Source organism: Phyllobates terribilis, unplaced genomic scaffold (assembly GCF_046119375.1).
Source record: "Phyllobates terribilis strain yellow unplaced genomic scaffold, ASM4611937v1 Scaffold_7__3_contigs__length_470593459, whole genome shotgun sequence".
In the NCBI taxonomy this organism is placed as follows: Eukaryota; Metazoa; Chordata; class Amphibia; order Anura; family Dendrobatidae; genus Phyllobates; species Phyllobates terribilis.
The window spans coordinates 294,446,775-294,460,552 of NW_027362767.1; the positions used below are offsets into that span (position 1 = coordinate 294,446,775).

Consider the following 13,778-nt stretch of genomic DNA (forward strand, 5'->3'; position numbering starts at 1 on the left):
TATATTTTCACATGATCAGCTGGCCTCTGGTTTTTATTAGTGTTTGTCTGATGTTTATATCACATACAGAAATATAATTGCAATCATATTAGGAGTACCAATAGGTTATATTGACAGTTAGAATGAGTTAATGCAGCAAGTCAATATTTGCAGTGTTGCCCCTTCTTCTTCAAGACCTCTGTAATTCTCCCTGGCATGCTCTCAATCAACTTTTGGACCAAATCCTGACTGATAGCAGTCCATTCTTGCATAATCAATGCTTGCATTTTGCCAGAATTTGTTGGTTTTTGTTTGTCCACCCGTCTCTTGATGATTGACCACAAGTTCTCAATGGGATTAAGATCTGGGGAGTTTCCAGGCCATGGACCCAAAATCTCTATGTTTTGTTCCATGAGCCATTTAATTATCACCTTTGCTTTATGGCAAGGTGCTCCATCATGCTGGAAAAGGCATTGCTGGGCGCCAAACTGCTCTTGGACGGTTGGGAGAAGTTGCTCTTGGAGGACATTCTGGTACCATTCTTTATTCATGGCTGTGTTTTTAGGCAAGACTGTGAGTGAGCCGATTCCCTTGGCTGAGAAGCAACCCCACACATGAATGGTTTCAGGATGCTTTACAGTTGGCATGAGACAAGACTGGTGGTAGCGCTCACCTCTTCTTCTCCGAATAAGCTGTTTTCCAGATGTCCCAAACAATCGAAAAGGGGATTCATCAGAGAAAATGACTTTGCCCCAGTCCTCAGCAGTCCACTCCCTGTACCTTTTGCAGAATATCAGTCGGTCCCTGATGTTTTTTCTGGAGAGAAGTGGCTTCTTTGCTGCCCTCCTTGAAACCAGCCCTTGCTCAAAGAGTCTCCGCCTCACAGTGCGTGCAGAAGCACTCACACCTGCCTGCTGCCATTCCTGAGCAAGCTCGGCACTGCTGGTAGTCCGATCCCGCAGCTGAAACAGTTTTAAGATACGGTCCTGGCGCTTGCTGGTCTTTCTTGGGCGCCCTGGAGCCTTTTTGACAACAATGGAAGCTCTCTCCTTGAAGTTCTTGATGATGCGATAGATTGTTGACTGAGGTGCAATCTTTGTAGCTGCGATACTCTTCCCTGTTAGGCCATTTTTGTGCAGTGCAATGATGGCTGCACGTGTTTCTTTAGAGATAACCATGGTTAACTGAAGAGAAACAATGATACCAAGAACCAGCCTCCTTTTAAAGTGTCCAGTGATGTCATTCTTACTTAATCATGACTGATTGATCGCCAGCCCTGTCCTCATCAACACCCACACCTGTGTTAATGGATCAATCACTAAAACGATGTTAGTTACTCCTTTTAAGGCAGGACTGCAATGATGTTGAAATGTGTTTTGGGGGTTAAAGTTAATTTTCTGGGCAAATATTGACTTTGCAAGTACAGTAATTGCTGTTAAGCTGATCACTCTTTGACATTCAGGAGTATATGCAAATTGCCATTACAAAAAATTAAGCAGTAAACTTTGGAAAAATTACTATTCGTCTCATTCTCAATACTTTTGGCCATGACTGTAGACATGTTCAAAATGGGTTACCACTACTGGTGAGAACTAATCCCAATCACCATCTACCAAAAAATATTTCTTTGCACGTGAAAAATATCACTAAAGTAGATTTTTTTTCAATTTTGTCCCCATGAATTTGCATTGTTTTGTTTCATTTTCCCTCCATGATCACATGTTTTTTCCTGATGAAAAACTTTCAGTACTTCGAAACGCATCGACAAATAAACCGCAATACTTGGATTCCTCTCTTCTCATTGGTCTTCGACGGCAGCACAGGTTAACCCATTTGTTTACCTGTTTTCTTCCGGGAGATGAGTTTATCATTTCATCCAAAACTAGCGTTAAAGCATAATCTTGTTGCCTTCATGCATGAAAACATATTTAAACTGCTTGATGCTAATGCCAGTCTACTATGTCCTAGAAATTTCCAGAATCTCCTGCTCTGTAACATGTCATCCACCCCACTTTAGTGGGGGGTTCATGTATTGCACCTGCCACTGTCCAAAGGTGACCTGCTCCAAGCTGAGAGCCTGACTGATGAACATATATTTGATGGACAGGAGAGCTGGAGCAGAAAAATAAAGACCTGCCCCAACTTCTTGTAATCTGTCTCAGTGGATTACTCTTGACAACAGGCAGTGAACAGCAAGTTACAAAAGGAGGACAGGACACCTAGTGGCCAGCACTTTGGAGGGTTATAAGATGCAGTTTTCTGAAAGTACACTGACCATTTAAGTCTAATCACATGCGGTCATGATTGCCAATATGAAGTTTTTATGAAGATGTGAATAAAGTGATTTTAATCCCCAAGTGCTAGACTACAATATTTTTTGGGAAAGCATTTAAGTACACTGTAGTAATAAAATATTTTTTTTCCCCAACTAACCCCATGAAAAACAAAACAAGTTACAATATAAAGACAATTTTATTGCCAATAAGCTCTTAAAGACTCCAAATTATTCTTATTTTTTTTATGCGTCAGTAGGATTTCGTTTTCTCCTCCTGATGAAAAATCTGGTCATAGGCATCTCTCATTAAAAATAAAATTATTTGAAATAAATAAATATATAAAATAAATATCATATACATTTCATAAATAGTTTTCATCCTTATGCACAGTATCTATACTTGCATCTATATAACGTTCCTTGAAAACAGGAGCACTGTGAATTCAGGGGAGGGGGGTTTCCACAGATTTGTATCTTCTTAAGAGCATTGACCAAATGTTTTACAGGTCGCCATCAGGTACAGATTGGTGATGAAATTCTTTCTTGAATTAGTTTTCAGATCTTCTGCTATAGGGTGGCAATGGTTGTGTTCATCATCTATCCATGTTGGTCACAGAAGTTGATATATGCGTCCAATGTTCCAATACACAACATGTTTAACAGTAAGTGGCCTTAGTTGCCTATATCACATCCTTATAGGTGTGTAAAATGTTAGTGGGGCGGTGATTTATGGTTATATAAGGCACACGAGAAGATGGAGCATACTTGGGTTGGACTTCCAATCATCCTGTTTGCTCCACCTCGATCTATGCTTGTGTCTGAGGGATCATTTTATGAAGCTGGTTTGAGCCGCTAGAGTGGTTAATACCATTTCTCAACCTTCAGAATATTACACACAAGTCTATTGTAACGTGTGCATGTCATTTGTGTCATTCCCTATCAGCTCCCTACAGCTTCTAGTCATGTGCTAAGGCTTGTGGAAGATTTCAGTGATAGTTCACAGTCGTTTAGAATTTTTTTTTTTTTTGTACATGTGAATTTCTAACATGAGTTGATGTTTGGTTAAATAATTCATAAAAAGCCACACGGCAGTTTAATTGTTTGCCCACAGCACCAATATATCTTGTTTCACGAGATTCCAAAAAGAATCCCCTTTTAGGAATTTTTGTCTCATTTAAAAAAAAAAGGAACAAATATATGATCCCCTTAGAAAGATAAATGCTCTCATACATTCAAGCACAGTACCATTACTCTCAAGCTAAAGTCTTCAGTATCAAAATGACCATAAAGAGCCATTATTGCAGGCCTTTCATCTACTGAAGGCTTTAACTCAACCAATGTCAGGAATGCTTATGAATATTGGGTTCCAGAGACTGGTAACCAGTGGTATACGTTTGTGGTAGAGAATGGTACAAAGTACCTATTGTCTTATCTATATTTACAAAAGTAAGTATCTCTTTTATATAAAAAGGAAAAGTGGTCTATATTGTGACGGCCATCACCCTTTCTCCTAGACAGCAAACCTCTTAAACAGGTCCTCTCACAACAGTTTAAAAGAATTGTGCCTTCTGGTCAAGTAGCATTTTAAACAGCACTCCAGCCACTGTAAGAGTCCCAGGTATGTACATTGGAATCAGCAGGTAGCGGAACATCACCTATAGTGAAAAAGGTCTCTGTACATGACTGGTATTTTAGAAGGTTCCACAGGTCTTGGGAGGAAATGTGTGAACTTCTGGTGTCGTTTAGTCCTATATCCATCTCTTGGAGACCCATCTTTATTTAGGGCCACATAATACGGTCTCTCTTGCCTTTCTGGTCTCTCGGAATCCACGTGCTTATACAAGGTGGATGCGTATGTGTTGTACCAATTTTCTTCAAACTGCTCTCGAAAAACACATTCCCTGTTCAGCTTTTTCTGTCAAGCAAGAAGAAAAAACAACAATGGTGAGGCTCAAATGAAACACATCTGGTATAGTAAAGATGCAAAATACACTATCATATAGAATGTGATTGTAAAGAAGACACAATAGTCCAATACTTATCAAGGTAATGAAAAAACAGGGATATGCACTGGTGTAGTATTAACATAAGGCAGTGTTCCCAAACCTACGGCTCGGGAGCCATAGGTAGCTCGTAGGCCAATGAAGTGTGGCTCGTAGGTCAATGATGTGTGGCTCGCGGCTGTCTACCTGTTTAATGCATTAGCACCAGGTCTAGCAAACAGCTATGTAAGGCAGGTCTCCAGATGGTGACTTTTCTGAGTAACCGCGAACATAAGAGCAGATTAGGATGCTCAAACACTGGGTGGTGGGAATCGAATGATACTGCCAGATATAGTTGTGCTTGAAGCAACAGTGCGGCAAGCATGAGTAAGGGGGTAAAATGGGCACCATTGGATGAAAGTATCCGATTCCTACCTATAAGGGAAGGGGCACAAGATCACGGTGTGCTTAATGTGGGGAAGCTTTGTCTGTCATTATACCAGGTACTGGGTCTCAGTACTGCTGAGAGTGGGGTGTGGAGGACACTGAATGTGTCTTGCGACCCTTTCCCAGAGCTATACGTGGCTCTCATGGTAAGAAATGTCAGGGGCTACTGCCCTAAGTGTAGATCATAGGCAGCTGAATAGGGCAATGGTTAATCATATGATTTAAAGAGGACCTATCACCAGGTCAAAAGTGGTCAGTTTTTGCTCTTATTTTATTTCCGCTACTCCCCTGAGTATTCTACTTTTATCTTCTTTTAAAATCCACCATATGGTTTCAGAGATATCAGCCTTTTTATTTAATGCCAATTATATAAACTCTACCATAGGGTCATTGCTCATTGTTAATAATGCTGAGTAGCCTAAGGCATGCCCCCAAAGAATTCTGTGAGCGCCGCCCATAAAAGTTAGCGCTGAATAAAAATGTCCATATCTCTGGAACTGTTTGGCGGATTTTCAAGACGAAAAAAGCAGACTTCTCATGGGAGCAGTGGGAATAAAATAAGAGCAAAAAACTGGCCACTTTTGACCCAATGAGAGGTCCTCTTTATAGTAGTCTCCAGACTTGTCCGTGTCACCAGAGTGCCCAGAATACTAATAATAACCATATATTATGGAATTACTATTTGAGAAACTCAAGATATTCTAGTATGTGTTAAAACACAAGTCACCATGCCTTAAAATAATCAGTCTGCAATACATAGCTGGTTCTACAAAGAGTATTCAATAAATACATCAATTGGAAAGTTCCTACTGAATCTGGTGCGAGTGTTTGTATAGCCGCAGTCTGCTATTCTCTGCTTTTACTTTTACTAGAACCTGGACTGGCCTTTGTTGCTACAAATATAAAATAACATATATAATTAGCTCAGTCATTGAGTGTTTAAATACATCTTAATCTATGGGAAAGACAGATGTGATTAATGGTTTAGCGTGACTTCAGATGGAAGAAATGCTACTTTCCTTATGTTTTTTTTTTTTTACAAGCTATTTGGGGCCACATAGCCTTAGGGACCCTTGATGGATTTCCAGCAGCTTTAACAGCCAGACTGATCCTCCTGCTGGCCTAGGACTGAAGACACAGAAACACCGCCGTTTATACACAGCAACAATCTAGAGTCCTTTTGTCCTCGTTATCTTCCCCATACTGGCTAGCATACCTTCCCAGTACAAGATGCTGGCGGGTAGGGGTTAATTATCTATGATTTTTTTTCCTAGCATTCACCCAGCTGGGTTTCTGGGAAGAAAAAAAAAATTCCTTGACTTTTTCCTTTGGGCCAAGAATGTTTTTCTTTTAGCGTTGCTAATTGTGTCTTTGATCATTTTAATAGGAAAATCTCCACCTGTACATAGATTTTTTGAAGATTGTTCCCTTATGCCTTGGCACAGACAATATATGTTTTCAACATGAATTTTACAGCTTTGACATAAAAGAAGCTGGCTTGCAAGTGACACATCGCAGGGCCAGCTCAAATCCGCAGAGGGAAGAGAGCAGGCTATTGTAGAAACACATTTTTAATCATGAAATGACTACCATATGTATATACGTTTGTGAAAAGCGAGAGTTCGCAGGAGAAAAATCTACCTTCTTCTTACAGAAAAAAAAAGCAGCAACATATAATACAAACTTAATATCTACGGCCAAATGCCGGTCTGAAAAGGGGATTTTTTATATATATTCTGTTTTTCTGTATTAATCTGGCAGGAAAAAAAGCTGGAAGGTGAAATATAATGACTTATTTGGCAGGAGGTGCTGAAAATAGGTGCTCAGGTTGTGAACTTGTATGGGCCCCATTAAATTACCCTTTTGTGCCAAAAATAATTATTTTCTGAACAGTAGTTTAGCAAAACACTGAGTTCAATGAAGGTAATGTAGAAAGTCTAAGGGCCGGGAATTACCATTGCACTGAACTATAAAATTCCAGAACACGGGTTTCAGGATGTGAAGCAGAAGCTCCAAGTCTCCGAGTCTGCCGGATGTGGGTTATTTCATCTATAAGGAGTCTACGTACATCCATAGCCGCCATCAGGTGACTGCGCCTCTGACTACATGGTATTAGCTGGACGACAGGGCTGAGTACATTCACATCAATAATTGTTCTATATTGCTATTACGGACATCAGCATGGCACATTGACAGTTTCGGTAATTCTCTACTATGGAGCTGTAGGTATTTGGAGGGGTACTGTTGTATAGGGCCTTCCTATGCTTCTAGAGGAGACTAGCTCTGTAATACGAAATCTAATGGAACGCGGAATCAAATCCTGTAGAAAGAATAAAATTGTTATTTCTCAGAATTAGAATAGCATAGGTCCATAGACTTCAGTATGTGCCAAATAACGACTGTATACAACTGAGAATGGTTTCATAATAAAGCACATGTACCAGATTCCCTTGTTTCAGCCGTGGTTAAAGAAGTACTCCCATTACATAGACATACATTTAATGAATAAAATATGTGCATGTAATGTAGTGCATTAATATACTCACTCACCCAGTGTCAGACTGGGGTGCCAAGGGCCCACCAGAAACCAACTCCAGGGGCCCAATTCAGCTACATGCAAATGTGACATTATCCTCAATCACAAATTTGTATAACAATGAACTGGGTAGATTGTTACATGAATAAGATGTTGTCTGTACATAGTGATTCAAGTATATTGTGCCAAGTACTGCTCATATAAGAGGGTGGTGGCCCCCTCCTACACAGGGGCCCACCGGAGGATTCTCCTGCTCTCCTGCTGGCCAGTCCAAGCTGCTCTTTCCGATGTCCAGCGCCCTTCTTCAGCTCTTCTGTGTGACGTCACCTCAATTGTGACAAGCCAGCTCACTATGCTAAATACGTGAGAAGGAAATCTCTTTTACAATATAAAACTATTGAGCTTTGTTCTGATACTACATAGGCTTACAGTGTATGGGCAGGTGCAGACGGCCATAGATTCAATCGAGAGAGTCGGGCTGATTATGCAAATGACACTCTGATCAGAGTGTGAGCATTGTGTGACCAGATTCTCTCGGATGAGAAGATGGAGAAACCCCCCCCCCCCATCTTCTCCATTGTGTCAGTCCGTGGAAATCCGAGTGCAGTCCGATATTTCCCACGCACTCATTGACTTGCATGGCTGAGTGTGATATGAATATCGGCTCAAACTTAGGCATGCAGCGATTTTTTCCTCCGACAGGAACAAATCAGACATGTTCACTGCCCCATAGACTAACACTGGTCTGAGTGTGATCCGATGTTTTGTTGGATCACACTAGGACCACGGTCATGTGCATGAGCCTCAAAAGTCACTTCCAGGTAACACAGAGCGGTGACGTCACTGAGAAGAACAGCGCTGGACACTGGAAAGAACAGCGGAAGATGAGTATATTAATACACTCACACTACATTACATATACACACACACATACATACATACATACATACATACATACATACATACACCCACTCTCATCCGCTCAGTCGAGTACGACTCTCAGTCATTCTATCGATCATTGTTCGCAAGGTTGTTCTATCCCGCTTTGCTTCTTGCACTTGATGGTATCAATCCAGTGGATTCTGGCCGTCCTCTTCTGCCACTAACCGATCCAAGTATGACATATTTCTCCAATGGCTGACTCCGCATACACACACTTAATGAAAAAAAATCTATACATGGGAGTGCTTCTTTAATACAGAGGTGGCAGTGAATGATCGCCTTGCTATATTCAGCTACCCCTCAGTTCAGAGAGGATGCCAGTTGGGACAGCGTTCCCAGGATAGTGGTTCTAGAGGTAGGACTAGGTACACATTGCGTTTGTGTCCAACCTCATGGGCACATGCTCTGGAGATCCACATTGGACAGATCTGCTATGTACAGTACATGATACTTATTTTTCCAGGGCAGCAGAAAATGTATAACTTGGTTAATTTAGTTACGGTAAATATTTTTTGGCAACAACTAGAAGCCATCGGTCCATATAAAAATGACAGAATGCAGCCCATATACAGTGACTGTAACAATGCAATACAAAGTCTGCCACGTTCACAGAATCACTGGTAGGATTTACTGTTAAATAGTGATGGTCAACGTGTATATCTTAAAAGGTGTCATATGTGGTTTCCAAAATGAGTTCATACTATTAAAAATATAGCTCTAACATAAGTGTATAAGGATGGATTGAGCACTGAAACACTAACAGTCATAGACCTCACTTCTTTTTAGAACTATGAATATTTTAGAATGCTTTGCTGATGGCCACTAGGGGCGCTGTTTCTGTGCGCTCTGCAGAGGTTACATAATCCAGAAACATTTCGCTCCCAGGGAGAATGGCATACTGACTCCTATTAATTAATGCTAATATGAACAAACATGTTGTTTCTGTTTGGAACAATTTATGTAACATATTTTATAAATGTTTGTAGCAACCTAAAGTGGAATTAAACATCACATTGAAAATCTCCAATTTCACTTTTACTAGTCATGTTTTATTATAGGATTACTTTATCTGGATGGCTCTGCAGGGGTTAATACGAGGGTATGTATTTAACCAGCTGCACAACAAGGCAACCCTGATCCAATTTCCCAATGCCTAAAAATGCACATTCTTAGGCCCTTGGGCACACAAGAGGTGGGGTTTCACTCCGTAACCCAATTACTGGTGTTTTATCAGAGTAAGTGATCAAGATATATTCAAATTAAAAAATGTGATTATCGCAAGTCAACACAGCTTGATGAAGTGCAAACTGGGTGAGGCTGTACTATAATCTAGCACAAGGGACATAGTGTTACGGTGCATAATCTCTGCACTTCCTATTTGTCCATCTGCCCCACACTTAAAGGACTTTAATAGTTGGACTGAGGTCACACTGGCGTGTAACACGGCCGAGTGCTATGTGATGTTTTATCGGATAGCACTTGGCCCAATGTTATACTATGGGGCAGTGCAGATCAACGATTATTTTCTCATGCCGATTTGGCAGCGAGACTCAGTTCACACGCATCCATACAAGTCTATGGGTGCGTATGAAACATCGGACTGCACTTGAATGCCATCCCAGTGCAGTCAGATCTATGCAGAGGAGAAATTACTTTCTCCGTCCCCTCCGCAGCGGTGATGTGATTCTCGTATGCGAGAGGATCGGAGCACGGAGCACTGACACTCGGCTGACGCTCGTAGCAGAGCAGGAGCCGAGGTTCATTAACATATCGCATCAGATGCTATTCATCCTTGTGATTCTAGCCTTATAATAATGTTTGGGATCACTGCATGGCACAGTTTATCAACAGGATAAATCGGGTTTCTCTGAGTCACGATGAGTAACATGTAGGCAACATGTCTATTCAGGCTGCAACCATTGCCTGCCCTTGCTTAGTACGACTTTACTATGGTTTCCAACATGTCATCAACAAAAGGATATTTATCTCGTTTTACTATCATAATTAGCAACTTACATACTTACCCATGTACATTATCGAAAACACAATATAAGATACCGTATATACTCGTGTATAAGCCAACTTTTTCAGCCCATTTTTTATGATGAAAAAGCCCCCCTCGGCTTATACTTGAGTATATACTTACATTCCGGCTGTGGATGGTGGGGGGTGGGGTGGGAGCAGCAGTGGAGGAGTGGGGCACAGGCAGTAGCCGGCTGCTGCAGCTACCACGTGTGCTCGCTGCTAAAGAAGATGAATATTCACTCTTCTCCATGCCCATGGGAGTGTGGAGGAGTGAATATTCATTCTCCTTATAATAAAAATAAACGTTTCTACTCACCTTCCTCCCCTCTGCTCCAGCGCTGCGTCCTGTTCTGCCAGCAGCTCACCTCAGCATCTGAGCAGTGCATGACGACTCAGACACTGAGGTGAGCTGTGGGGATATTCACTCCTCTCCACGCCGGGACTATGTGCTTGGAGAGGAGTGAATATTCATTTTCTTTAATAGCGCACACTGTCAGTCACAGCCGCCGGCTCCTGCACCGGCTAAGCAATCCTGTGTGCCCGCTATTAGAGAGTATGCATATTCACTCCTCCCCACTTCCATGGGTGTGGAAAAGAGTGAATATTCATTCTCTTTAGTAGCGGGCACATAGGATCGTATAGCCGCTTCAGTAGCCGTGGCTGCGACTTACAGTCTGCGCTATTAAAGAAAATGAATATGCACTCCTCTCCACTCCCATAGTCCCGGCGTGGAGAGGAGTGAATATCCCTGCAGCTTACCTCAGCGTCTGAGGGTGCATGGCAGTGACATCATGCGCTGCTCAGATGCTGAGGTGAGCTGGTGGCAGAATAAGACGCAGTGCTGGAGCAGAGGGAGGGAAGGTGAGTAGAAGTGTTTATTTTTTCATGTGATGAGGGGGGCTGTGCATATCAGGATAGGGGGGCCATGCATACCAGGATTGGCAAATGAGGGGGGCCATGCATATCAGGATTCTGGATGAGGGGGCCATGCATACCAGTATGGGGATATTTACCAGTAGCTGCTGCATTTCCCACTCTAGGCTTATACTCGAGTCAATGAATTTTCCCAGTTTTTTTGTGGTAAAATTCGGTGCCTCGGCTTATACTCGAGTATATACGGTAAACTGTATAAATGACAAATGGAATAAACAACCAAATATAAGGGGGTCATGGACGCTCTTAGGGTAGGGGGCATGTCTGGGTGTCAGGGTATTTAGAAAAAGGTTTGGAGCAGCAAATTGAACCATTTCCCAAGGTAAAAAAAAAAGCTTTACTTTGTCTCCGAATGTGACTACACAAATAATTTAGTGTCTACAATTTTTTGTATTATAGTATATACAGTCTGATCCTGATGGTCATATGAATGGTATAGTCAACTCTTTGCCATACCCACTGCACCATGTAATCTACACATTTCTCATAATGTAAAAAAATCCATCTTGAGACATTAGTCTTGATTCAACCAAGCGTTTAAGCCTGAATAAGCTGCGTGAAAGCTTTGAAAAAGCATTTTTAAATGGCAGTTTATCCCAGCTCCTCCAAAATGTGCAGAGTTGGGGTGGGATGGGGTCATGGCAGGAGGATAGGTAGGGGAGGGTCGTGACACCATAGATCATCTAATTCATGTTGAGCTGTGGTGTTCCCTGTGTCAGAAATGTGAGACTTCTGGTGTGGTGCATGGAGATGCACACCCCTGGTCAAATGTTCCAGATTTATGAAGAGGCAAGCACCTCTTCATGAATTAGGAGTGTCTGGCTCCACCACACCACATCATCAAGACCGGCAAGAAAATTGTCGGTCTTGATCAGTGTTTCCCAAACTCGAGTCCTCACGGCCTCCGATTGGTCATGTTTTCAGGATTTTCATAGTATTGAACAGGTGAGAGAATTCCTGATGCTTTGATGATACTTCCAATGCTAAGGAATTCCTGAAAACATGACCGGGGGGGCCATAAGGAATGGAGTTTGGGAAACACTGGTCTTGATGAATCAGGGCCTTTTTGTATATCAAGGACAGAAATGTTCCCATGTTCTGATCTAGGGACTTTGCTTACAAGGTCTACCTTTCAACTGAACTGTTCCAATATGTCTGTACATGTCATCATCTACATTAAAATGCCAACATTCAACTATTGCAAAAACGTTCTCATGGAGAGTGAATTTTCTCAGGTTCCTTATACGGTTTCAATTTTTTTATTCAAAATGAAAAAAAAAAAAAAAGTGGAAAAAGCTTCATTCTAATATGGATCTCTAGTGCCACATTTCATATACATTTCATTTACAGCTGCAATGTTTCGCCTTTATTTTTATTGCTTATACAGTAATTAAATTGTAGGATAGCGTTTATAAAGTTTTTAAACTTACCGACCCATACAGCTCTCCTCTCTCATTCATGCCCAAATACAGTCCAGAGTCCACACCACGAATACTGACAAGACCAACAGCCAAGCTGATGAACTCCAAGATTCCTAAGGTGAAAACAAGAGCAAGTATGAGGGATCCTTAGCATTATTATTCATTATGAAGCCTCTTCTTATATCTCAAAGCTCAGAAAACCATTCATTTAAATAATTGATTTTAATTTAATAATTTTTTATTGAACAATTGAATAAAATATAGATTACATTAATTTATTTTAATTATTTTAATAAAAAAAATAAGCATGGTTTAAATTAATTATTCATAATATATGTATCCTTTATTGCATTGATGCACAAATATAGATTACATTAATTTATTTTAATTATTTTAATAAAAAATAAGCATGGTTTAAATTAATTATTAATAACATATTTATCCTTTATTGCATTGATGCACATTAATATATCCCTCTGATGGGGAGGCCATTTTTTAGTACGCTTAGTATTTTTCGCATTACTCTGCATAATTCATTGACACACTGATGAATCAGATTGGGATATAGCCTCACACGTAGCAAGTCACTTTGTGCTTTTCTTTTTTCTGTTTTCTCCTTCACTATTCACTAGCATCACATCATGCAGACAATTTTTTTGAATATTCACTTTATTATAATCCTTTATTTTTATTATGTCATTCAGCACAATTAAATATATGTATGTCCTCCTGTTATTTTACCAAAAAATACATGCAATTGTACAACTTCATACGCGGTGTTTTGACAGGTGACTGTACATACTCCTCCCTTTGCTCTTGGCGCCCTTTTTTGAAAATTTTATGTATTTAAACCATGGATATCGGTATTACCTTGCTATTTTGTATGGTGGTCCTGAAGAAGGAGTCAGACTCTGAAACACGTCGTCAATAAACCTACAATTTTATTTACCAATACTTGTTTCGTGACTCCAGAGAGCGCAGAAACACTTCCAATCCGGTTACTTTATTCTGGTAAAACTATTGAAGTTGTTGCATCTGGATTCCAGGCTACAGGTGAGCGGTTTTACCTTAATTCATCAACCTTTCAGCCTGGATAAGACCCTATTGCACTCATTCATTATAAAGCCTCTTCTTATCTTTAAATGTATGTGTGTTTGCTTTACTAAATTAGTATTTACTAAAAATTTTATTTAGTGGGTACATTTTAATACTCCCTCAGTATGCAGGAATCTCATACT

The 13,778-nt window shown here is 40.6% G+C and overlaps 1 protein-coding gene across 2 annotated transcripts in view; it reads right to left on the bottom strand.

Moving 5' to 3' along the window:
• Positions 1–2,432: 2,432 nt before the first annotated feature.
• Positions 2,433–13,778, bottom strand: part of FGF16 (fibroblast growth factor 16) — a 51,681-nt gene continuing 40,335 nt past the window's right edge. For both annotated transcript variants that reach the window (XM_073637892.1, XM_073637891.1), the window contains exons 3-4: positions 12,550–12,653; positions 2,433–4,169 (exon numbers count right to left, since the gene is read on the bottom strand). In XM_073637892.1, coding sequence (XP_073493993.1) covers positions 3,906–4,169; positions 12,550–12,653 — 368 coding nt within the window. In that variant the 3' untranslated portion in view covers positions 2,433–3,905. The remainder of the gene's footprint in view (positions 4,170–12,549; positions 12,654–13,778) is intronic.